This window comes from Pseudorca crassidens, chromosome 17 (genome assembly GCF_039906515.1).
Source record: "Pseudorca crassidens isolate mPseCra1 chromosome 17, mPseCra1.hap1, whole genome shotgun sequence".
Classification (NCBI taxonomy): Eukaryota; Metazoa; Chordata; class Mammalia; order Artiodactyla; family Delphinidae; genus Pseudorca; species Pseudorca crassidens.
In genome coordinates, this window is record NC_090312.1 from 73,529,779 (window position 1) to 73,556,517 (window position 26,739).

General features: G+C 42.5%; 2 protein-coding genes and 1 long non-coding RNA gene across 24 annotated transcripts in view; 1 reads left to right on the top strand and 2 right to left on the bottom strand.

The window, feature by feature from the left end:
* The window catches only part of ADHFE1 (alcohol dehydrogenase iron containing 1), a 33,423-nt gene extending 23,845 nt beyond the window's left edge, over nt 1–9,578 (bottom strand). For 20 of the 22 annotated variants that reach the window (XR_010936484.1, XR_010936485.1, XR_010936483.1 and 17 more), the window contains exons 1-3: nt 9,465–9,578; nt 3,087–3,124; nt 1,230–1,276 (exon numbers count right to left, since the gene is read on the bottom strand). Coding sequence is in view for 11 of the 22 variants with exons in the window: in XM_067712200.1 (XP_067568301.1) it covers nt 1,230–1,276; nt 3,087–3,124; nt 9,465–9,520 (141 nt within the window). In the remaining 11 variants the exon portion in view is untranslated. The remainder of the gene's footprint in view (nt 1–1,229; nt 1,277–3,086; nt 3,125–9,464) is intronic. The other 2 variants (XM_067712194.1, XM_067712195.1) reach the window with 2 other exon arrangements.
* The window catches only part of LOC137210377 (uncharacterized), a 94,250-nt gene continuing 76,744 nt past the window's right edge, over nt 9,234–26,739 (top strand). Inside the window, exons 1-2 of the long non-coding RNA XR_010936489.1 lie at nt 9,234–9,720; nt 18,363–18,415. This is a non-coding gene — a long non-coding RNA (uncharacterized lncRNA). The remainder of the gene's footprint in view (nt 9,721–18,362; nt 18,416–26,739) is intronic.
* On the bottom strand, nt 10,972–12,705 carry RRS1 (ribosome biogenesis regulator 1 homolog). Its single transcript, XM_067712201.1, has one exon. The coding sequence runs from the start codon at nt 12,597–12,599 to the stop codon at nt 11,502–11,504; it is 1,098 nt and encodes a 365-aa protein (XP_067568302.1). The 5' UTR covers nt 12,600–12,705; the 3' UTR covers nt 10,972–11,501.

Here is a 26,739-nt window from a genome sequence, read left to right on the forward strand (position 1 = left end):
TGAAATGGTTCCCCATTGTCTAGAGAATAAAGTATATATTCCCCAGCATGGCATTCTAGGTCATCGCATCTGGCCTCACACTCATCGTACTTCTTTAAGCAAACGTTGGCTCCAGTCACACTGGAATTATGTATTTTTCCCCAAATATATCATAATCTCTCAATTGTTCCCTCAACTTGAAATGCTTGCCTCTTCTTGCCTCCACACTTAAATGAACAAATATCTTCTTATTTTCCAAGGTAAACGTTGTTATCTTTGTGTATTTTTAGTGCCTTCATTCACTCCTCCAACCATTCATCTATCCAACCACCCTTGCATGCGTGTATCCATCCATCCATCCATCCTCCCATCCAACCAACACTACTGAGTGTCTGCTATATTCCAGGCATGTGCTAGGCTCTGGTAACACAACTACGAACAAGAGAAACACGGCCTCATAAAGTTTACAGCTGAGAGAAGAGCTTTTATACCAATGCATGATGGGTCGCTTTTGGCCTGAAGACATGTTTTGTTTGATCGATGTTATGTTTAAATTTCTTCTTCTCTTTTTTTTTCTTGGTTTCGATAATGACTCTTATTATCTAATTAAAAATAAAAAGCAATGTGACCATCTGGGTTTCTATCTCTCTTGAATAATCGGGCAGCACCGGGCTGCATTCCAGTGTGGCTGCAATCACAGGGGGCTGAGGGCAGGCTGCACCCTTGAGATGGGCCTGTGCTCTCAGCAAACTCAGCACCATCCTCCCCCAGCCTGCTCCTGGAATGACTAACTGTCAGGCCTCTGGTCACATTTTAATTTATGACCCCTGGACTAGGAGGAGACAGGGATTTATACAAACAATTATGTAATTACAGTATGATAAAAATTCATCGGAATTAACTGTTCCGTTATTCTTGCTTCAACCGATTACTTGCACCTCTTTTGGGGTTGTTATAATTACGAAACTAAAGAAGATTTATCATACAAGTTGGAGAGTTCGTAGAACTGGGAATTTGCTCTATTTTAATGGCTGTACAGAAAACAGTATTCTACACATTACTTGTGTTATCAGAAGATTTATATTCCATTATCCTGACAAAGTACTTTGCTAAATAGGTGCTGATAAAATAATGTTAGGGAACATCTATTAATAACAGACTTCAAATGAGATAATAATGCATTAGCAAAATACTCTGACTGTATTTCTTTCAAGTCACTCATAAAAGAAAGAAAGAATGATTAAATCTACCTCAAAGGCATAATCTGTTGTTTTCCCAGAAGGTGAAAGTCCAGGAGCTAGAAATGTAAAAATTAGCATCAGAGTAGCCTCAAAAACAGAGCAAAAATACTGTCATTTGATAGTGAATTGGATTTTCAGCCGTGAATATAAACGTTTCCCTTGAAGCCTTACCTAAAATACATTTTTCAGGTTTCATTGTTGCCTATTAGATTAAAATTAAAACCTGCATTTTAAGAGAATGTAATGCTAGCTTGATGCAGAGTGTGTGAAAATAAAGTTACTTAAAATCTTTTCTCCGTTGAAATTAAAATATACTTTTGAAAACATAATGTGTAAAAATCCACTAGAAAAAAATCCTCTAGACTCTAGAGTTCAATTATTATTAGGGAACAACTCTTAGTAAATTCATTAATTGGAGTCCTGCTTACACTCCTTATAGCAACTGTGATAATTTGTTTAAATTAAGATTTTCTCTATGGGGGGTACTTATCACAGTGAGATATTTATATTTCTCAAGCTTATACATGTAAGCTATTTAGTTTTCTTTGGGAAATTTAAAAATTTTTATAAACTGATATTTCTTTACAAAATATCAGGTTTCGTTATGGCAAAAATGATTTTCTGTTATATTGGAACAATAAGAGGCCTCTACTTAGTGGGTTTTATCTTTGTTTTCATCTACTTATTTTTATCAGTCTTGACCAGTCATAAGATTGAAAAAAGTCTACAGAACAATTTTTACTACCTTTTTTTTTTTTTTACAAGACAGATCACAACGGGACAAAAATCTGCCTTTGGCAAGGGTATCCTTAATCATAATCCAAATTTCTTTGATCTCAACAGGCTTTAAAGAAATAATCTATTACTCCTGTTACTAAAATTTAGGAAAAGACATAAATTGGATCCTAGAAAACACTGAGATTATCTTTCTCTAAATTACTAATTTTATAGCCCCAAATAGGAAAATTACTGATTCTTTGTTGAAACCAATTAAGAATTGCAGAAAATCAGCTGAAGACAAAATTCTGCATGTGTCCATGAGGGCCTGGAAGGCACGGCACGCTTCTGCTTAGTGGGTGGCTGTTAATGACTTGGGGGGGGAGGTCCCTTGGCTGGTCCTGAAGGATGAGTCACTCTCTAGGCAGGAAAAAGCCCTCAGTTAGTTACTCTTATCTGTCCTAATCCCAACAGGCTTCTTTGTGAGTTTCTGCTTAGGATCCTGTGTGGGCAGGCCCCTCCCTTCCATCCCTTACCACTGTTTAGATTTGACCTTTTCTCCTAAGAGGTGAAATCTGTTTTTGTGTCAGTATAATTCATGTGACATTCTGAGGACACGTTGAAGCTACAATGAGCTGCCCACTGCTCTGTGGACAATGGAGTTGGTAAGAATGAAGATGTTTGTAGGAACTGAAAACTTTTGTCATTTTTAATTATTAAGAAATAGAGTGTTATTTTAAAAATTGATCCAAGCAAGTTTTTTCCTTCTGGGAACCACATTGTTCTTCGGACTCTTCTTTGGGGATGTATTAGAACCTTTCAGAGATTTCATCTTGATTAATTCTGTTTGATGAGCTCAGACAACCCTAAAATCCTATTTGTGTCACCACTTTTAGCTTTGGCAAATAATTCTGTTTAAAATAGAAAGACATTGTAAATAGCATTAAATATATATTTGAGCCAAAAACATAATCAGTAGCATACATTCAGCTGAGATAGTATAATTAGAACTTCATACTACCAATTTCAAGTGAAAATTTTCACCAATCTTCCTATCACATGCCTTGATTCTCTTACTTTACACTTTGCCCAAATGTATTGCCAACAGTGGAAACTGAAATTGTGGCTAAACACAAAATGTATTATTACCTTGGGAGTAAGTATGAGAATGACTTGGGCACTGGCATCTAGGGAAACGAAAAGAAAAAGTAGCGTGAAACCAGAAAACCAGAATATAAGAAGCCTTAAAGTAACACACATTGCATTCTGGTCTTAAGAGGCTATCAGAGTAGTAGCTACAGCAAACACCCCACGACAGAAAAAGCCAGAAATCACCATGGACAAAAAGTTGACTCGGAGTCTTTCTAGCATTGTAGGATCGTTCTTCCACTTATTTCTCAAGCTATAGTTAAATGCGGGGAGCTGGGATGAGCGCTCTGGGGCTACAGGAAGGTGTAAGGGAGGGTGCCCCGTCCCCGTCCCCACCGGCAGGCCAGGTGAGGACCCGGGACAGGCGCTGGACTCCCTCCGGCATCGCCTGAGGGCCTCTCCGGCCGGGCACCCGAGGCCTCGCTGCGCGCTCTCCCAAAAGACTTCTGTCCGCTTCCTGGCTTCATCGGGTTGATTCCCGGCGGCCGCTGCCGCCTCGGGACCTACATGGACGCAGCAACTCGCAAACCCATTCTGGCGACTCCGGGGGACATGAGGAACCGGCGCGGAGAGCTATAGGACTGAGGCCTTGGCTCTTTGCTGGCTGTCCACTGGAGACTGCCCTCAGTTCCTAGACGGCACCTGGAATTCCTGGGCCAGCAAGGCCACTTACTTCATCAGGTCAGCAAGGAGAGTCTCCAGAGCGAACCTGCTAGCAAGGTGGAATCTCATATAACGCAAGGCGCACACAGAGGAAGATCACGTGAAGGCACAGAGAGAAGACGGCCGTCTACAAGCCAAGGAGAGAGACCTCAGAAGAAACCAACCCCGCTGACACCTTGATCTCAGACTCCTAGCCTCCGGATTTGTGGAAAAATAAATTTCTATTGTTTAAGCCCCCCCAAAAAATGGGGTCTTAGCTCTTCCTAGGTTAGGAGCTTTGGCCAAATTGACCCAGTGTTAACTACTCGCACCTCATCTCCCCATCCTTCTCCCGTGGAACTTTCCGTGTTATTTTCCCGTTGTCTTCAGGGTGTTTCGTCTTTCTTCCAGCAGGCTTTGGGCCGTTTCCTCCGGAAGCCCTCAGTGGGCCTGCAGGCCACCCTGGTCATCACCTCGCGCCTCCGTCCCTTCTCGGCTCCGCCTGCTCGGCCCCTCCCCGGCCCCACCCTCCGGGTCCGCATAAATTACTGTCACACCTACTGTCACATCTGTCACCTTCTCGCCGAATCCCTCACCCCGGCTCAGTTCTCAGTCCGCTCCTCTACGGATTTCCCACGCCCTCCTCTTTCGAGACTTTCCCTCCCTTGACCTCCGTATCCCTTCCTGTCCTGGTCGCCTCCGATTTCTTGGACGGTCTCTTCTCCGGCTTCTCTTCCTGCTGTTCGCCATCCGACTGAGCCTCGCAAAAGGGTTTATGTTTCTCTCTATTGCCCAGGGGACCCTGTCCCGGTGAGTCCAGTAGGTACGTGCGTGCATACCACCCCCCTGCCCCCGGCCTGCAAACTTAGAATGAACACATCTGAGAGGGGACAGGGGGAAGGAAGGAAAAGGGTTAAACTCACTGACGGTCAAGATCTCAAAAACTGAATTAAGTGAAAACGGGCGTGGGCGGGTGTGAGCGCCACCATGAGCCGAGGCTGCCATCTGGTGGGCACGGCTGAGAACGCCACGTGGAATTGTTTCCCAAGAGCATCCCGGCGGGTCTGAGCCATTTGCCGGCTCCCGCAGGAACACCGGCATTAGGCAAGGCCCTGGCGTTATCCTTCACAAGGCACTACTTTCGAGGTCTTTCCCTGCTTTACGCCCCTCCAGGACAAAAAAAGAGACTCAAAGGGAAGGAAAAATCCAAACTTGAAGCTATCCAACACGAAGGACTGTGGGAGCACCCATCCCCCCTTCTCTTTTTATTATATATATTTCAAGTTTTCAGGCTACCTCACTCAATTCATCATTCTTACTCCTTAGTTGTGGTCTGAATCCCACCCCCTCTTGCTGTCTTGGGACCTCCATCTGTTCTGTACGTCCTAGCCTCTTCCCCCTTACTTGATCCTTGTCATCATATACAAGAGTTTCATGCTTAAAACTCTCAACTTCTTAACCCCTCCGGCTGGTTCTCTCCTCCTCGCCTACATCCACTGACTCCATTTCCTTTTCTCCCACGCATCCTTGGGCCCCTGAAATCCGCAGGGTTAGAGCGAGGCTCTTATCTACCCACCATCTGGCTCTGGCACCATTATTCTGGCTTCCCTCCTGGTATTATTAATAAACTGGCCACGCTCTTAGCAAAGGCCAACCTCTCCCCTGTGCACTAAACGTCAAGCATCACTACCAACAGTTCTTCCTTTCCTCTCCTGCGTCATCAAAATCTCCCTGCCCCCAAATCTGATCCATCAGTAGGAAAATGTTGACTTCCGCATATTATATCAACCATCAACCAACAACTTCCTCTTGTCCCCCTTCCCTTTCCCACTGTTGCCCCCGCCTCCCCCCTTCCCTTCAGCCAACTACACCTGCTCTCTCCAGTTTCTCTTCTCCCATTCCCTCTGGAATATCTTCCAATGAGCCTTTGCCCCATGTCTCCACTGACAAACTTACCAGGTCGCTAAGGCCCTCCTCTCGGTGCTAATACACCACTCAGTTCTCAGTTCAGACCTGTCATTTGCATCCTCCCGTTCACTCCCTCCTCCCTGGAAATACTTCCTTCCCTTGGTTTCCAGGACACAGTTCCCTGGTTTTCTTCTTACTGCACTGCCTGCTCCTGGCCTAGTTTCTTTTCATGCTCTTGACTCTAAATGCTGGAGGGTCCCAGTGTTCAGCCCGTAGATCCTTCTCTTTTCTTACCACACTCACTCACTCCCTGAGTGACCTCACCTGGTCTCATGGCCTTGATCACCTTCTATGTTGATGACTCCCACTTTACTCTTTCTGTTTAGACTTCTCTCCTGAACTCCAGAATCAACTTCCTACTCGACATCGTCACTTGAATGTCTATTAGGCGTCTCACATTGTCCCTAAGACTCAGCTCCTGGTCTTCCCCTCAAAGCCTCTTCCTTATCCCAGCTTAATGACAACTTCAACTTTGGTTGTTTAGGCCAAAAACCTTAGGGTCATCCTTGGCCACCCCGACATGCCCACCGTGTCTCTGGCCTCATCTCCTTCTCGCTCAGTCTGATCCAGACACCTTGTTCTGAAACCATGCCAGGCATGCTCCAACTCCAGATATGTCCCCAGAGAGCCAAGTGGTTTGCAACAGTTACTTCCCTGGTGAGTGTGCTGAGCTGAGCCCAAAAGCTGTTCCGGTCCTAATCCCTGGACCCTGTCAATATTACTTTGTGTGGCAAGAGGGACTCTGCAGATGTGTTAAGGATCTTGAGATGGAGAGATTATCCTGGATCATCTGAGTGGGCCCTAAAGGTAATCACAGTGTCCTTCTAAGAAAGAGGCAGAGGGAGATTTGACACAGAAGGCGGCAATGTGACCGCTGAAGCGAGATGCTACGTTGCTGGCTATGAAGATGGAGGAAGGGGCCACCAGCAAAGGAATGCAGGCGTTGTAGCTCTAGAAGTTGTTAAAAGCAAGGTAATGGACTCTGCCCTAGAGCCTCTGAAGGGAATGTGGCCCTGCCGACACCTTGATTTGGGCCCAGGAAAACTGATTTTGGACTTCTGAACTTCAGAACTGTAAGATAATAAATGTGTGTTGTTTTAAGCCACTAAGTTCATGGTAATTGGTTACAGCAGCCACAGGAAACTGTAAGTAGTTGAGGTTTTCTCTGTCTTTAAAATTGCATCCTCTCCTCCAACACCCCATCCCCCTTTGCTTTCTCTTTCTTTTTAGTACCTAGCTGCATCAAATATACTCTAAGTTTTACTTACTAGTTTATTGTTTATTATCTGCCCTGCCTGACCCCACCGACCCCCCCCCACCACCACCACCACACACACACTTAAGTCCCATGGATGTTAGGCTGCTTGGTTCCCTGCGGTACCCTGGGGATGAGAGCACTGCAAACTGTCCTTCCCTCCTTCCCTTCCTTCCTCTCACCTCTTTGGTCACCCCTCCTATCCTTTAATGCTGGTTCCTTTTCCAGCAGTCAGAGTGCAAAGCATGTGCAAATCCAAGTGCCTAAAGAGGCCAGCAGGTAATGGAAATGAGGCCAGAGCAGCTGGCTGTCAGCACAGCTGCTGTGTGTGTGGACTGAGTGGTGGGCTGCCCTGGGGTGGAGGGACTTGTCTCTCAGGAAGATGGAGTGCTGCCCTGTCCAAAGCAGGTGGGCACAGCTTTACCTCAGCTCTGGCAGACTTTCCCCGGGCAAAACGTGGGCCCAGTGATACCATTTCCCAATTTCCCAAGATTTTTACCTGCAATCTCTCACTTTCTACATGGGATTAAAAAAAAAAAAATGCAAAGAACAAAGCACCACACAGTGCTGCTCCGCAGGACTTCATCCTCAGCCCTTTTCTTCTAGGAATACAGTTTGTCAAGGCCTTTGCTTCTACATCCATGGTGTCAACTGCTCTCTCTATATGGGTGTGTTTCCAACTCGCTCCCGAGCTCCAGAACAATGTATTCAATTACCTGCTCGGGGTCTTCACCTGGATGTACGTGAGGCATGTCCAACTCAAAATGATTATCATCTTCCTCCTAAAGTTTACAGTCCCTACGTTGGTAAATGGCCCCACTGTTTACCGATGCCCCAGCCAGAAAACTCCACTTCTCCTGTCTCACTAATCAGACACAAAATCCTGCTGATTCTAACCAATTTTTCTTACATCTCCATCTCTCTTACATCTACCCTCTTGTACCAACTGCCGCTCCTTGGTGCCTTTTAGCTGGAGCCTGACAATTACCTCCAGTCTTTCCTCTCCACTGCCACCAGAAAGCTTCAGCTTAATTCTAATCATGCCACCCTCCTTTGCATGCAGCTATTCCAAAAACACGTTCTACGTGACACTGGTTCCAAGGGATATGAATGGGGTTGCTTGATAAAGAGTTCTGTGATGACACAGGTTTAGAACAAAGAGTTTAAATACAGCTAAACTTTTTGTTTCTTTTCTTCCCTGCAGGAGCTCTCAGTGTCCTTCGTGTGCTGACGTATATCCTGACTCTCCACAGGGTGATGCAGCATTTGGTTAGTTTCGCAAACTTATCTGGCCATGGGATTCTTTTTTCATGGGGCATCTCAAAGAGTATGTTTCACAGTGAGGACTATTGCTTCAACAGCTTTCTGTTATCTACAGGACACAATTAAAATTCCTTAGCATAGGACTGAGAACAAGGATAGTGAAGCCAGAACACCTGGGTCCAGATTATGGGTGTGCCACTTGCTTAGTGTATGACACTGGGCAAATTATTTTTCTCCATGCCTTTATTTCTTTGTCTGTAATAGAAGGATAATAATACAGCTTGGCATAGCGTTGTTGTAAGGATTAGAGTTATTAGTAGTAGTACATGTAAAGTGTGTAGGACAGTGCCCTGTGCTTGGTAAGTGCCCAGTAAATTTGGCTATTTTCTAATTCATGGTCTTTCGCCATCTGTTTTTTCTTTCCTCACGTCCTCCTATCATGGTAGGTCCAGTCTTTAGCTACTTTTAGATCCTGGAACTACGGCTTTTGTCTCTGGTGTTGCTCTTCCCTTTGCCTGAAATTCCTCTCTAGTCCCCTGCTTTCCCCCTATTTATCTCCACCTGTTAGCTCATTTTTTCCCCCTGTGTTCCCAGGCGGACTTGTGCACCTGCACATTCAACAAGTATTTATCAGGCAGCTACTATGTACCCGGCATTTCTGGAGGGCGAGTCAGACGTGTCATAACGTTTAATACCCTGACTGTTCTGTACATGCCAGGGAGTCAAGCTCCTGGTGATTTCTCTCATCCCTCTCTCTTCTACGCCCTCTGTCCGCTGCATTCTGCAGAGGCCCGTTTCACTCCTGTCCGCTCATGCAATTCCCTGCTAGACTTTGCTGCAGTCTTTCGTCTTTGTATCCCCGGCACCTAGAATAGTTTTGGGCACATTACATACACCCGATACATGTGTGTTGATTGGATACATGCATTTCTCTGGGTCACTGTTCCAAGCTCTCCGCTGCCTGCTCAGATCTGGGACCAGGCGCTCTCCTCTCTGGGCCTTACTTTCCTAAACCGCAGATCAGGCAGAGGAAAAGCAGCCTATCGCGGCGCGCTTGGCCGTCTGGCTGCTTAGCTGCTTGGCAGACAGCGCCGTCCAGGCCGCCGCGCACTGCGGTACCCGGTCCCCAAATTCTCGAAAGTGACACGAGGAAGAACGTGCCGGCCCGGGCGAGTTGCTCCCCGGGGGCTGCGTGGGCTCGGCCGCACCCTCCGATCCCCTGCCCGCCAGGCCGCGCCGCCCGCACTCACGTTGCGCGTTGCAGTTGCCTCAGCAAGTGCGCTACCCTGTCGCGAGGAGCGGCCATGGCTGTGCGGAGTGCTTCTCTCCGCGGCCCCGCCCCCTCCTCCGCCGGCCAATCCCGGCCGCCGCCTCTCCTCCGCCCACCCGCGCCGCGGTCTCCGGCCCCAGCGACAGCCCTTGGCAGAGGACCATTTTCCCACCAGTCGGAACTACGACTGCCCCAGCTGCAAAGTCTCACCATCCACCTTTGAAATTGCCACACAGGTAACTGCTCCGTAGGGATTTGGGGTACTTTCCTATGTCTCTATATAAACTATGTCACAAGTTGGGGACGAGGGGAAAGGGAGAAACAAGGGCATTCTTTTTCCACTCTGACTGCTATTTTGGCTTCTCAGAGTATTTTCAGAATAAATTAAGACACTGCATTTAAATTTGTTTTAACGGTAAACAAGAACTTTGCAAAAAGCCCTAGGGTCTTTTTTTTTTTTTTTTACAAGGCCAGTATTGTGTCCAACTGCTAGATCAAGTCACAAAACAAAAGCCAGAAAAATTCCCAAACAAAACAGTAACAAAAACAAAAAATCCCGGACAGTTGAGAAGAATTTAAAAGGTGTTAAATGGTCTATGAATGGTTTGGCTTTTGATGAAGTTGTTCGGGATACCATTAAATGGTTTTATCAGTAGTTAAGTTTCCACGGTTATGTGGGAAGGGAGGGCCAGGGTTTAGCAGCTCCAAGTTTCCAGGTCCCAGTGGAAACAATGATCAATGATGGCAGAGTTAACTTTATCACAAAGTATTTTAAGACAGTAACAACTGAACATCTGTGTTTTAGTAACCTATTATGAAATCTGAATTAATCTTTTCTTTCATAGCAATTTCTAAAAGTAACAAAGATGAGACAACAGTGAAAAAATGAGAGACAAACGATCTCAATTTTAATTTCCTATCAATTGTCAAACCAAAAAGCAAGAGTAGAGTGGCTCCTCAGACCTATAACAGCAGCAAAAAAGCACTACCCCCCCCCCATTCTAGATGTACTATGAATCCTTTTCAGGAGATATGTATTTTTACGAAGATGAGTTACTGATATCAATTAGGGAAAGAGACCCAGAATAGCTGTAAACATTTCACCTCCTAATCAAACCAGCTCAGGTTAAATTTGACAAATGAATCAAAAGATAATGTTCCAAGTAAGGACTTTGTGAGTTTCTTTCTCTCTTCCCCAAAGAGACCTACTTGAAGCTTTAAAAAAACTGGGGACATAAACGTTGATAAAGATTTAAGTATAAAATTAGGATTAATGAGGATTATTACTATTATTTAGTGAAGCCCCAATTTATCATTTACAGCAAATTAATGTTTTCAGTGTTGAAAGAGGCACCAGTTGTACTACACTTTCAATATTATATCTGATACCAAAAGAAGTATGAGCTTTTCTAATAAAAGTGGTCTCACTGAAATCATAATTTAGCTATGTTTTCTAGAAAGTAAATGAAAGTAATCTGTGCCAGGTATCCAGGTCACAAGCTTTACTTAAGATTTGTACCAGTAGCCAAAAAGTTAAAAGCAACATTACATAAGACACTTTTATTAAATAACCTTTACAACCATTCTGAAAATGTAACCTTTCTGTCCCTCTCCTTTGATAAATACACAAGCTTGTTATCAAAATAATGCAGATACCAATCTATTAAAAGTCTCTGAAATATGACCAGCTCTCTCTCTTACACCCCATCCAAAGTTTAAAGAGAGAGAGAAAAAAAATGGCTGTTTAAAAACAGAACTCACTCCTAGTTTCCACAAATTCTTTACAATTCGTATGTCCTTAAATACATCCTTTAATCTCCAGCAAAAGTTTTGGCTGTGGGAAATGCATTAATTTGTCGAATCAAACATTTACAACCATCTTCAGAGGAGGGCAAGCCTAGCCCTTTAACCTGAAGCTCGATGCAGGCAGCGGCCCCATCTTCTGTATCCCCCTACTGTACCTAGAACTTAACATTAAGTACAGTTCTTGGTTTACAAGCAGGTCCGAGGGTGAAATTTACTTCCTCCTCTTTCCTCCTTGGTGTTGCCCTCCTTTTCTCTTGCCACTCAAGCCAGGCCGCCCGGAATTCATCTTGCCTCCCAAGCCCCCTTTCCTCTTCCCTCCTTGGCTGGGCGGGCCCCCTTTCCTCTTACCCCCGGGACCCTGTCGGCCCCCCTTTCTCTTGCCCTTCTGACTCCTTTTCCTCCTCTTAGCCGCCTCTTCCTGGTCCTCCTCCCTCATCTGCTTATTGGTGGCCCTCGTAACGTCCAACTGAGGCTTCTTGCTGTTCATTATTCGCAGCATCTCCAACTGGCTGTTTTTCTCGGCTGCAAAGTCCCCGAAAAGAGGCTGAAACTTCCTCTTCTTTCCAGAGCCCCGGGGCGCCTTCTCCTTGGGCAGGCGCTCCTGGAAGCGCCCCACAGAGGCGGTGGAGACCCTGGCCACCTGCACGGCGCGGCCAAGCTCCTCCTTACTCTGGTGTCCGGTAGGGTGCATGCCGGCCGCGCTAGGCAGCCGCAACTTGTGCGCGCGGGCCAGGTTACGCAGCCGGTTCAGCTCGTTCTTGGCCACCCGTTCCTTCTTAGCCTGAATCCGCTTGGCGAACTGGTCCTCCATGGGGTCGGCATTCCCGGGCACCTCGATCAACCATTCCTTGGTGTCGTCGCGGGCCCGCTGGTAGCCCCAGCGGCGGCGCCACTGGCCGCTCCCCTCGTCCCACACCAGATTGGTCTTCTTCTTGGGACGGATGCCCTTGAGGCGCGCAAACTGCTGCCAGCGTGTAAGCGGCCGCGGCCGGGGCACAGGCTTCTCGCGCGGCAGACGAGTGGTGGGCTCCGGCAGCCGCGCCACCAGCGCCTCCTCCACACGATCGGTGGGCAGCTGCCACAGCTGGTTGATGAGCAGCTGCGTGTTGTCCCGCGCCAGGGCCCGCAGCTCGGCCTCCTGCGTGGGTCCCGCGTGCCGCAGCCCGGTCGGAGGGTTCCGGTCCGAGGCCAGCAGGTTACCCAGGTCGAACTCCAGCTCCAGTTCCTTGTGCACCGTGATGCGCTGCAGCTTCTCTGCCTCGTCCCGCTCCGCCTTTGCCAGCAGCTCCTCCACGCTCTGACCCTCCATGGCTCCGGCTCGGCTCCCTCTCTCTAGGAGACAGTTGCAATCACTTCTCTGCCAGCTAGGTTCAAGCCCCGGCGCTACTACCACGTGCGGTCACCCAGACGCTCGTCCCGGAAGAGAAAACTCCGCTTCCGGGACACCCGGAAGGGACTCACAATGCCGGCGACCCAAGGGAAGGCCGGCAGAGGGCGGTGTTGGAGAGCAAATGGGATTAGAGGCGGCCCTCGGGCTCGAGACCGGATGTAGGCGGAGTAGGCGCGCGGAGCCCAGCCTGCGGTGCATGTTTTGGGGGCCGCAGATTAAGGGGGTCCCGGAGCAACTGTGTTATAGTTTAAGTGTAAGTCAGTTCTCAAGATGTTTAGCCAATCAGCTCTTCTTAGGACCTGACAAATTATTTTTCTCTAGAGCCCTGACTTGTTCATGGGGGTCCGGGTTGTGGGCCGAGAAAGACACTTCCCACAGATGTACGTAAAGCTACGTGTAGACGAGGGCTTGGTTTGTTTGGGGAGTGAGCGGACCTGGCAGTTAGACCGCCCTGAGTGGGTGAGCTGATATCTGGTCCCCGGAACCCTGGGCCGCATCCTCTGCTGGCTTGTGGCAAAAGAGCGCCGGGCTCTGCCGCGAGACTGCCTGGATTCCGACCTTGACTGCACTAGTGTTTGACCTTAAGCTGTTTAACTTCTTTGGGCCTATTTTAAAACCTGTACGATGGTGATACTAATAGTACCTGCCTCTTAGGGCTGGCATGAAGATAAATGAGTTAATATGCTCCCAAGGGAGCTTACACAGAGGTCTGGAGCCTATGAGTGCTCAGTAAATGTGAGCTAAGTACCAATTATTATTTAATCTTCATAATGGCTCTGGGAGCTGTGCTGAAAAGGCAGTCTTATACAGTGATTAAGCACCAGGTTCTTGAATCAAACTCCTAGAATAAGATCTGGATTTATTGTGTCCACATTGGACAGGTTGTTTAACTTAAGTCCTATTCATAAGTTGATAAATTTGAAGCATTAGTTCCTGGTACCTAGTAAGCACCATATTCCAAAGGCAGGCTCAGTAAAATGACTTGTCTAAGATTTTACAACTAGGAAGTGTGGGAGCAGGAGTTATCTTAACTGTGATTTTAAGACTACACACATATTATCTGCAATGTCTTCTAGGCTCTTCATGCTGGAAAAGTGTGGTCTGTCGACCAGCAGTATAGCATCACCTGGGAACTCGTTAGAGATGCAGAATCTGTGGCCTCATTACATCTGGCCTCAGATGTAATGATTCAAAACCTTCATTTTAACAAAATATCGAGGTGATGAATATGTACAGTCCAGTGTAGGAGGCACTGATGATTGTGTGGTTTATAGGATTTGTTTTCCTTTAATGGGAAGTTGGGATTAGTGAAGAAGGGGTTAGCTGGAGAATTAATCCATAGAAATGGACATAATAGCCGTTAGTTAGGAAATAGATTCAGTTGAGTGTCAGCTAGATAGGGCTTTAGGTACAGCCCCACCTATCACACCTGCCCCCCTGAGTTTGGTCTCTTCTTGAGCTCATTGGCTTTCCTCAGCTCTCCTTTGTTCATTCACTCATCAAACATTTAGTGAGCACATTTTATGCCTCAGGAATTGGGCTCTAATATTCTTTCTTCCTCTTTTCTAAAAGCATTTTAAGATTTGCTGGGGTTTTTCTGAGCCTTTGTCTTAATGCTCAACACCAAGTTTTTAATACCAGTCATCCCATGGGGCCAAGGCCAGGTCAAAGGTCATGTTAGGTAACTTCCTTGACCCTTAAAGCGTTTGGGATTTGCCATAGGAGAGTGTTAAGGACACTGATATGGCTGTTCTGGGCTTGGCTTAGCTTCTGATCCATTCATTCATTTAACAAACATTTGAATGACTACCATGTTTGAGACACTAGATACAAAGATTAACGAGACCTTATGGAACAGTGGGGAAGAAAGAAAGGTTAAGAGAAATTTACAATATGGCATGGTTGGGCCTTAAATAGGAAGTACAGCTGTGTAGAATTTAGCTCCTTTGTCAATCTTCTGAGTTAGGGAAAAGAAAGAGCAGATGTCGATAGGCGTTGAATGGTATTCTCACTGGATGAAATGCTATTTGGTTCAAATCATATAGGTCAGCTCTTAACCGAACTTTAATTGTTTTATGCTCAAGTGTTTCTTTATAATCCAAGTCGATTTTAATTTCCTTGATGACCAGAGACTGATTTTTACTTCCACTTTGCTGAGTATAGTGCTGGATACATAATAGGTGTTCAGTACATGATTGCTTGAAAGAATAAGCCTAATTTCTAAATTAAAAAGGGATTAATGTTGGCTGTTAGATTCAAGGTGAGCAAAACTAGTAAGACCAGGATTGAGGCTTTAAAAAATACCTTATTGAGGCAGATAGGTATGTGGTAGTCTCCAGCTTGCATTTGTATCATCTTTATGCTGGGCAAGATTGTGCAGTGTTAAGAAAAAGAGAGCTTACCAGGGATGTGCAGATATATGTGAGTATACTATAACAGTACGGCAAAGGGTTGTAAATATTGTCATTTCCTTTTGTTGGTTTTCCCTTTGTCTTTCTTCCTTTGTCCCATATTGCAGATAGATCCCCAGTTTGGTCATCAGACCCCACTTCTTTTCTCTTTATACCTGCTCTCTATGCCATTTCATCCACTCTCATTGTGTCAGCTGCCACTTCTGTGCAGATGATTCTTAGAGGTACATCTTTCTCCCTTTCCTTTTCAGAGCACTGGACTCAAATCTCCAACCACCTGCTGGGCTCTTCTACCATACTCTAAATTCAATGTGTCTAAGACTACATAACACATCATCTTCCTGAAAATTTGCTTCTTCCATCATCCATCCACCTTTTTTCCCCTCCAACAAATGTTTATAGAAGGTTTTTCATGGCCAAGGCACTGTGCTGGGCGTTGGGAATACAACGGTTAGTAAAAACAGGCTCAGTTGATGTAATCATCCATTCTAGTCTAGCAAGGCTTGAACCTATGATGTCATCCTTGGCTTTTCTCTTCCCATCTCTAAATTCAGTTGGTCTAAAAGTCCTATTAAATTGGACTATTAAATTGGTCTCTGTATTGTTCCTTTCTCATTCCCACTACCGTGACCTCACCCCTAGACTGGGCCTCTTCTGTCTACTTCTCCCAGTACTCTCTCCACTCTGCTCCTGCCCCTGGCTTCCAGCTGCGTGCAGCCAGAGGAGGCAGTGACAGAAGATCAGAGGATGTGAAGAGGGAGAGGTGAGGGCATGTTTGTCCCTAGCCCTCTGTGGTTATTACTGTGGGTTGGCTGGTTCCTCTGAAAGGCCATAGCTCCAATCAGGCAGCTCTCTCCATGCAGCCACCCTCTCCCAGCTACTCTAATTATTCCCCTGGTTCTTGCAGGCCTCGGAGTGGTTATGGCTTTTGCCATTGTAGTCCTATCCTTTGTGAATTTCCTTAAGCCATGTCTACATCCTTGTAGTATTGCCTTTGTTGATCTTAAATTACCCAACCTGACTGCTACCTGTTTTCTGCCAGGACCTTGACTGATACCTGGGGACCTATCCCTGGAGCATCCTAAGAGTTTCCTTACTTCGTTCTCTCTTTGAGCTAGTCTAGAGGATTTATCTTCCACAGATCTGGCCAAATCACTCTTCTCCTCAAAAACTCCCTAGTTCTCTACCTTGTTCTTGGGCTTGGATATTTGTGATCTGGCCCCAAACTACTCACGTGGGATGACACTTCTCCTTATGCTTCTTTTCCAGATACTTCTTACCCACTCCTATTTTCCATCTTAGCTATTTTCTAGAGCCTTAAGAACTTTTCTTAAGAAAGGCAAAAATGAGGGACAGGACAGAAGAAGCAACAATTATGTTTTTGTAGCAATGTAACCTATAGGGAGATTCCCCTCCCCCCAACCGTGGGCAAGAAGGTTAAACATGTGAAAGTACTACCTTTCAGGTTCCCTCAAAACACAACTAGTTTGGTCAGTTAAACATTTTTGTAAGCACTTTCTTTCTTCATTCTTTTGATTAACTTAGATTTACTTTCTAAACATTTCTCAGTTGCCCCTTTTTGGTAAAGGAAATCATTAGGGTTGATTCGACCATTCTTTAATCCTGCTGTGAACATAGTTAATTTGAGTATTTTTGTCTAGGAAATCCAATGTTCCAGTAATTTGATAAAATAATAGAAAAGGACCCTTAAAACACTTACATTATTTCCACATGGTTCATTTTTAACTGATTTATAATTTAACTTGGAAGTACTTGAAGTGAAAATTTAATTTTGAAAATTTCTTAATCATAGATAAAAATCTGTGTATTCATGTGCTTCAGTTTTAGTCAGAAACCCATACACAAAATCTATTATTTCGTTTTAAAAAGGAAAAAGATGCAGCGCTAAGGTTTTGTGCGGTTAGTGGAGAAGCAGATTGAACATTGTACCTTTGCCTAGAAGGAACTTTGGATTTGAGGGCAAAAAAAATGATGGTAGCATTTTAGAACTGACGTAAGTTGTTTTGTTCTCTGTAAAATACACAATGGTTGCACTTCAGAAAACGGCGTTTGCCAAAATCTTTTTTTTTTTTTTTTTTTTTTTGCGGTACACGGGCCTCTCCCTGCTGTGGCCTCTCCCGTTGTGGAGCACTCCGCTCTGCGGACCAGGGCACGAACCCGTGTCCCCTGCATCGGCAGGCAGACTCTCAACCACTGTGCCACCAGGGAAGCCCTTGCCAAAATCTTAATCACCTGTGAGTTGAGCAAGCGGCACTGGCTGATGGTTCTCATTCCTGAGACTTCATCACCAAATCCCAAGGGAATGAAATTGGCTTTAGATTTAGAGTTCAATATAAAAATGAAAGCGTGATATACAAAGGAAAGCTGAAGGTCCAGAATTTTACGGATATTTGTACTTAGAATCCAATAACAGAAAAATTTAGATCCATTTATTAAATGATCATTTTCTATTCTGTTTTAACTTACAAAAGTAAAATTGCAATGAGTAAGAAATCTTTTTTTGTGTTTTTCTTAAGTCGATAAAATCTGAACAGTTTTTGTAAATGACTTGAAAGTAGATTTACTCCCAATTAGGCAACCGAGTCCTGAATGCCTTTCCCCTAAAGAAAGCAACTGCATCACCACACGGCCTTCAATTAGTCTTCGCAGTTATAGACCATGTGTGAACATATACCGATCTGCCAATCAAAATGTTCTTCTAAAAAAAAAAAAATGTTCTTCTAAATTTCCCACATGAGCAATATTAGGAATGAGCAGGGGGCTCTCCTCGTGGCTCAGTGGTTGAGAATCTGCCTGCCAAGGCAGGGGACACAGGTTCGAGCCCTGATCCGGGAAGATCCTACGTGCCACAGAGCAGCTAAGCCTGTGCGCCACAACTACTGAGCCTGCGCGCTACTGAAGCCCGCATGCCTAGAGCCCATGCTCTGTAACAAGAGAAGCCACGGCAATGAGAAGCCGGCGCACCGCAATGTAGGGTAGCCCCCGCTCTCTGCAACTAGAGAAAGCCGCGAAGACCCAACGCAGCCATAAATAAATAAATTTATTTTTAAGAAAAGAATGTGCAGGGAAGTTACCCCTATGCCAAATAAACATTAATTCTTGGCCCTCTTAACCAAAAATTGTTTCTAAACATTATTAACCCATTATTTTTTAGAACATGTCTGTGAAAAATGAAAACAACAGGTGGAAAACCTAAAAAGCATGACCCTATATATGGTAAATTCTGTAGCGTACACTTTTCTTTTTCTAGGTCTTTTTACTTGCCAAAGGAAGAGAGCCAAGGAAACGATCTCTGAGTGGCAAGTAGGTGTGTGACTCCATCCTTGTCAGCATCCCAAGAGTGCACTGCAGTCTAAGCCAGCTCCCTGGGCATTTGGTAATCCAGAAGATCCAGTTGCTTGTGGTGTGTGTACTCTCCCCTAAGGCCTAAGTAGGAGTTATTATTTAGAATGTATAAATAATGTTCCTGGCATTTTCCAGTATTTATTTCAATTGCCTCATTATACAAGATAGTGTGAATTTCAGCTGGGGAGGAAGCTGCCTTCTTATGGTGGTTCCTAGATTCCCTTCTCTGGAAAGCCTGTGGATTTCAAAGGAATCCATGGTTCAGGTCTCAGGCTTCAGTTTTTTCATCTGGAAAATGAAGGATTTTGACTAGGTGGCCTTTACGATTCATCTGTATGATCCTTTTCTTTTGTTAAAAAGTTATGCTCTTCAGATACTCCAATATTACTTTCTTAATAAAGTGCTTTCTCTCCTGGTTTTTGATTAAAGCTTTTGACTGATGTATCCATGTACAGACCTCCCCCTCTTCCTGAGTTATTTATCTCATTTCCTAGGCTGGTTGTATGACTCCACATAGTGAAACAGCTTCCTGTGTGCACAAGGAGACTGTGACTACAGATGTGCTAATCAGTTTTTAATAACGTGGAGGTTGATTATTGTGTTTTGTAGGTTATTCATGATGCTTTTCCTTTTTCTTTTTTTCTTGCTTACCGTTAAACTTCTTTGAGAATTGGAAGAAAGGGTAGAGAATGAGCAGAGTATAGATCATTTTACTATTTGTTAGTTGTTCTGGAAAAATTCTTGTAGGTAAGAAGATAGAAGCTTTTTTTTTTTTTTTTTTCGGTACGCGGGCCTCTCACTGTTGTGGCCTCTCCCGTTGCGGAGCACAGGCTCCAGACGCGTAGGCTCAGCGGCCATGGCTCACGGGCCTAGCTGCTCCGCGGCATATGGGATCTTCGCGGACCGGGCCACGAACCCGTGTCCCCTGCATCGTCAGGCAGGCTCTCAACCACTGCGCCACCAGGGAAGCCCCGATAGAAGCTATATTTTAAAATATTTATAAAGTCATGTCTGGGAATGAAAGATTACGGTGGATTGGCTTTATTTGTATCTTTTCTGGCCTGAGACCTAGAACTGATGATGTTCTTTGTTTATTATAATTACAGAAAAGTTTTAAAGAAAGCTTCAAAGTTAACTCCCTCAAATAATAAAATTGGGGCAATTTTGTGTTTCATAGTTTGGTGTTGCTTCAGAGAAAACTAGTCAGAAAATTTCAATACAAGGAAGGTAAAGTACAGGCATACCTTGGAGAGACTGCGGGTTTGGTTCTAGACCACTGCAATAAAGTGAATACTGCAATAAATCAAGTCACATGAATTTTTTTGGCTTCCCAATACATATAAAAGTTATGTTTAGATAATACTTTAGTCTATTAAATGTGCAATAGCATTATGTCTAAAAAAACAGTGTGCATACCTTAATTAAAAACACTTTCTTGCTAAAAAATGCTAGCCATCATCTGATAACTCAGGTTTGCCGCAAACCTTTCAATTGGTGAAAAACAGAATCTGCAAAGCACGATAGAGCAAAACACAATAAAACAAGGTATTCCTATAGAATAAAATATAATAACATTGCTGGCATGTTTAGTAATTATCATTCTGAGAATGAGTCTTGGTGATTTCTGGCCTGATTACCTGGGGACAGATTCCCCAAGGGATCATCATCTCATCTGAAAAATGGGCTAACATTATTTCTCAGTTTTAGAGTTCTATGAGTGGGAGATAAGTTATTCAAACACGCGTTTGTGAAGAACTCTTAAGAAGATCTTCTTTTTTCCCCATCAGATTCTCTAAGACCTCTGTGGCTCTCTACCCCTCCCCTACAAGGTTGAGAACTAGTGTACTGTAGAAGAGGGAGATAATGAAGGGAGTAACTGGTGGAGATTTTATGGAAGAATAACTTGGCCTTTGAACCTGCATAGAATTTGAATAGATGGGAGGAGGAAGAGGGTCATTCCAATAGATGGTAGCGATATGAATAAAGACATGTAGCCAGTATTTATGGAGCAAGTACAACGTATCAGGCAGTGCTTATTTTTATAAATCTTTACAGTGGGCCTAGGAGGTAGATATTACCAGTATCCTCATTTTATAGATGAGAAGACTGAAGATCATAAGGGTTAAGTAAATTGCCCAAAGTCATGCAGTTAGTAAATGGTAGAACCAGGATCTGCATCTTTGCAGTCTAATTCCAGCCCAGCTACGTAAGCACTACCCCATAGAGCTTCCTCTCTCTGGTCCATTAGCAGTTTGCTTGTCTAGAATAGATGATTTGTGTTGTAAGAAATAAGCTAGGTAAGAAGTAAGCTAATAAGCTTGGGTAGATAAGTAGAGCAGTACCAAATGTGGAGCACTTTTAGGATCAAGAGGAAGAATTTGGATTTTTTTTCAGTTTTTTAAAAATTGAGATATAGTTAATGTACAATATTATATAAATTACAAGAATACAGCACATGATTCACAGTTTGTAAAGGTTATACTCCAGTTATGTTTATTCTAAAATATTGGACATCTTCCCTGTGTTGTACCATATATCCTTGTAGCTTATTTATTTTATACATAATAGTTTGCACCTCTAAATTCCATACCCCTATCTTGTCCCTCCCCTGGTCCCTCTCCCTACTGGTAACCACTAGTTTGTTCTCTATGTGTGTGAGTCTGTTTCCTTTTTGTTATATCACTAGTTTGTTTTATTTTTTAGATTCCATGTGTGAGTGATATCACACATTATTTGTCTTTGTCTGACTTATTTCACTAAGCATAATACCCTCCAAGTCTATCCATGTTGTTGCAGATAGCAACATTTCATTCTTTTTATGGCTAAGTAATATTCCATTGTGTGTGTGTGTGTGTATTACATCTTCTTTATACATTCATCTGTTGATGGACACTTAGCTTGCTTCCATATCTTGACAATTGTAAATAATGCTGCTCTGAACATTGGGGTGCATATATTTTTTCAAATTAGTGTTTTCATTTTTTTTGGAGATATTATCAGGAGTGGAATTGCTGGGTCATATGGTAGTTGTATTTTACTTTTTTGAGAAACCACCATACTGTTTTCCACAGTGACTGCACCAATTTACATTCCCACGAACAGTGCACAAGAGTTCCCTTTTCTCCACATCCTCTCCAACATTGTTATTTGTGGTCTTTTTGATGATGGCCATTCTGACAGGTGTGAGGTGATATCTCACTGAGGTTTTAATTTGCATTTCTTTGATGATTAACAGTGTTGAGTATCTTTTCATGTGCCTGTTGGCCATCTGTATGTCTTCTTTGGAAAAATGTCTATTCAGATCTTCTGCCCATTTTTTAATTGGGCTGAGTTTTTTTTTCTTTTCTTTGATGTTGAGTTTTATGTGCTGTTTATATATATATATATAATTTTTTTAACATCCTTATTGGAGTATAATTGCTTTACAATGCTTAGTTTCTGATTTATAACAAAGTGAATCAGCTGTACGTATACATATATCCCCATATCTCCTCCCTCTTGCATCTCCCTCCCACCCTCCCTATCCCACCCTTCTAGGTGGTCACAAAGCACTGAGCTGATCTCTCTGTGCTATGCGGCTGCTTCCCACTAGCTAGCTATTTTACATTTGGTAGTGTATATACATCCATGCCACTCTCTCACTTCGTCCCAGCTTACCCTTCCCCCTCCCCGTGTCCTCAAGTCCATTCTTTACATCAGTGTCTTTATTCCTGTCCTGTCCCTAGGTTCTTCAGAACCATTTTCTTTTTTTTTCTTTTTTTTTTAGATTCCATATAGATATGTTAGCATACGGTATTTGTTTTTCTCTTTCTGACTTACTTTACTCTGTATGACAGACTCTGGGTCTATCCACCTCACTAAAAATAACTCAATTTCATTTCTTTTTATGGCTGAGTAATAGTCCATTGTATATATGTGCCACATCTTCTTTATCCATTCATCTGTCGATGGACATTTAGGTTGCTTCCATATCCTGCCTATTGAAAATAGAGCTGCAGTGAACACTGTGGTACATGACTCTTTTTGAATTATGGTTTTCTCAGGGTATATGCCCAGTAGCGGGATTGCTGGGTCGTATGGTAGTTCTATTTTTAGTTTTTTAAGGAACCTCCATACTGTTCTCCATAGTGGCTATATCAATTTACATTCCAACAAACAGTGCAAAAGAGTTCCCTTTTCTCTACACCCTCTCCAGCATTTATTATTTGTAGATTTTTTGGTGATGGCCATTCTGACAGGTGTGAGGTGATACCTCATTGTAGTTTTGATTTGCATTTCTCTAATGATTAGTGATGTTGAGCATCCTTTCATGTGTTTGTTGGCAATCTGTACATCTTCTTTGGAGAAATGTCCATTTAGGTATTCTGCCCATTTTTGAATTGGACTGTTTGTTTTTTTTAATATTGAGCTGCATGAGCTGCTTGTAAAGTTTGGAGATTAATCCTTTGTCAGTTGCTTCGTTTGCAAATATTTTCTACCATGTTTATATATTGTGGATATTAATCCCTTATCAGACATATCATTAGCAAATATTTTCTCCCATTCAGTGGGTTGTCTTTTTGTTTTGTCAATCATTTCCTTTGCAGTGCAAAAGCTTTTAAGTCTAATTAGGTCCCATTTGTTTATTTTTCCTTTTATTTCCTTTGCTTTAGGAGACAGATCCAAAAAAATATTGCTACAATTTATGTCAAAGAGTGTTCTGCCTATGTTTTCTTCTGTGAGTTTCATGGTTTCCAGTCTTACATTTAGGTCTTTAATCCATTTTGAGTTTAATTTTGTGTATGGTATAAGAAACTGTTCTAATTTCATTCTTTTGCATGTAACTGTCCAGTTTTCCCTGCACCGCTTACTGAAGAGACTGTCTTTTCTGCATTGTATATTCTTGCCTCCTTTGTCGTAGATTAATTGACCGTAAGTGTGTGGATTTATTTTGGGACTCTCTCTTCTGTTCTATTGATCTTTGTGTCTGTTTTTGTGCCAGTACCATACTGTTTTGATTACAGGAAGAATTTGGATATGATCCCAGAGGTAATACGGAGCCATGGAAGATTTTAGACCAGTGAAGACATAACCAAAATAGAATTTCTTAATTATATTTTTAAATCTTCCATGTTCTTACTGATATTCTGTCTTATTGACCTATCAGTTAGTGAGATGTGTGTTGAAATCTTCTATCTTGATTATAGATTTATCAATGTGTAATTCTACCAAATTTCCATTCTGTATTTTGATGTTATGTTATTAAAGGGCATGGACATTTAGAATTACTAAATTTTCCTGATGAATTTTTTTTATCCTTTTATCACAACATAGTGACCATCTTTATCCTGAATAATGCTTTCAACAGTACTATAGCTCTGTTACCATTTTTGGTTAGTATTCGTCTGATTTATTTTTTTCCATTTTTTATTTCCAAACTCCATATGTCCTTTTGCCTTAGATATGTTTCTTGTAAACAGTATATAGCTGGATTTTGTTGGTGGTTTGTTTTTTTAAATCAAATCTGACAGTCTGTGACTTTTCATCAATACATTTAGACTAATTAATATATTGTGAGTACTGCTATGTTGTATTTATTATCTTATTTTATGCTTTCTATTTACATGGTATTTTCTATACCTATTTTTCTCTGCTCCTGTATTGATTGATTAGCTTGATTTAATTTTCTTTCCTTTTTTAAAAAATTGAGACATAGTTAACACGTTGTATTAGTTTTAGGTGTATAACATAATGATCCAGTAGTTGTATATATCATGAAATGATCACCACAATAAATCTAGTTAACATTTGTCACCACACATAGTTACAGTTTTTTTCCTTCTGATAAGAACTTTCAAGATACCCTCTTAGCAACTTTCAAATATACAATACAGTATTAACTATAGTCACCATGCTGTACATTATACCTGTTGGACTTATTTATTTTATAACTGGAAGTTTATACTTTTGACCACCCTCACCCATTTTACCCACCCTCCCCACTCCTCACCTCTGGCAGCTACCAGTCTGTTCTCTGTGTCTGTGAGTTTTGGGGGTTTTTGTTAATTTTTTTTTGTTTTTAAGATTCCACATATAAGTGAGCTTGTATGGTATTTGTCTTCCTATGTCTGACTTATTTTACTTAGCAATGCCCTCAAGCTCCATCCATGTTTTTCCATATGGCAAAATTTCATTCTTTTTGTGGCTGAATAATATTCCATTGTGTATATATATATATATACACCACATTTTAAAAATCCATTTATCCATTGATGGACACTAAGTTGTTTTCTTATCGTGGCTAATGTAAATAATGCTGCAGTGAATGAGGGTACAAATAATCTTTTCAAGTTAGGGTTTCGTTTCCTTTAGATAAATACCCAGAAGTGGAATTGCTGAGTCGTACGGTAGTTCTATTTTTCGTTTTTTGAGGAAACTTCATACTGTCTTCCATAGTGGCCGTGACAATTTACATTCCCACCAGTAGTGCACAAGGGTTCCCTTTTCTCCACGTTCTCACTGACACTTGTTATTTTTTGTCTTTTTAATAATAGATATTCTAACAGGTGTGAAGTGATATCTCATTGTGGTTCTGATTTGCATTTCCCTGAGAATTGTAGATATCCTTAACTTATTCCTAGTTTTCAGAGGAATCCTTCTATAATGTTTTATAATAAGAATGATGCCCTGTATAGGGTAATTAACTCTATACTCAACTCCTAATTTGCAGGTATATTTTCTAATGAGTCAGTGTTGAATATTATCAAAACTTTTCTGTATCAATTAAAATTATCATAAAGGTTTTTCCCTTTTAATATGGTAATATGGTAAATTATGTTTATATATTTCACAAATTTCACATTCTGAGATAAACCTGCTTGATCACGATATATTGTCTTTTTCTGTACTGCTAGATTTGGTTTGCTAACATTTTGTTTACATTTTTGCCTCTGTTCACGGGTGAGGTGGGCCTGTTACTTTCCTCTGTACTGTCCTTGTCTGGTTTAGATATCAATGCTACAGTAACATTACTGGCTAAGTTGGGGAGTACTCCTCTTTTTCTCATCTCTGGTAGTGTTTGTATAAGATTGGAACACCTGATTACTTGAAAGTTTGGTAGAATTCACGTATAAAATCATGGAGGTTTAGCTTTTTCTTTGTGAGGAGATTTTAAAGTTCTGGTTTCATTTTTTTTTTAACATCTTTATGGAGTATAATTGCTTTACAATGGTGTGTTAGTTTCTGCTTTATAACAAAGTGAATCAGTTATACATATACATATGATCCCATATCTCTTCCCTCTTGTGTCTCACTCCCTCCTGCCCTCCCTATCCCACCCCTCTAGGTGGTCACAAAGCACCGAGCTGATCTCCCTATGCTATGCGGCTGCTTCCCACTAGCTATCTGTTTTACATTTGGTAGTGTATATATATCCATGCCACTCTCTCACTTTGTCATAGCTTACCCTTTCCCCTCCCCATATCCTCAAGTCCGTTCTCTAGTAGGTCTGTGTCTTTATTCCTGTCTTACCCCTAGGTTCTTCATGACCTGTTTTTTTTCCTTTAGATTCCATATATATGTGTTAGCATACAGTATTTGTTTTTCTCTTTCTGACTTACTTCACCCTGTATGACAGACTCTAGGTCCATCCACCTTACTACAAATAACTCAATTTCATTTCTCCTTATGGCTGAGGAGTATTCCATTGTATATATGTGCCACATCTTCTTTATCCATTCATCTGTTGATGGACACTTAGGTTGCTTCCATGTACTGGCTATTGTAAATAGAGCTGCAATGAACATTTTGGTACATGACTCTTTTTGAATTATGGTTTTCTCAGGGTATATTCCCAGTAGCAGGATTGCTGGGTTGTATGGTAATTCTATTTTTAGTTTTTTAAGGAACCTCCATACTGTTCTCCATAGTGGCTGCATCAATTTACATTCCCACCAACAGTGCAAGAGGGTTCCCTTTTCTCCACACCTTCTCCAGCATTTATTATTTGTAGATTTTTTGGTGATGGCCATTCTGACAGGTGTGAGATGATGTCTCATTGTAGTTTTGATTTGCATTTCTCTAATGATTAATGATGTTGAGCATTCTTTCATGTGTTTGTTGGCAGTCTGTATATCTTCTTTGGAGAAATGTCTATTTAGGTCTTCTGCCCAGTTTTGGATTGGGTTGTTTGTTTTTTTGATATTGAGCTGCATGAGCTGCTTGTAAATTTTGGAGATTAATCCTTTGTCAGTTGCTTCATTTGCAAATATTTTCTCCCATTCTGAGGGTTGTCCTTTGGTCTT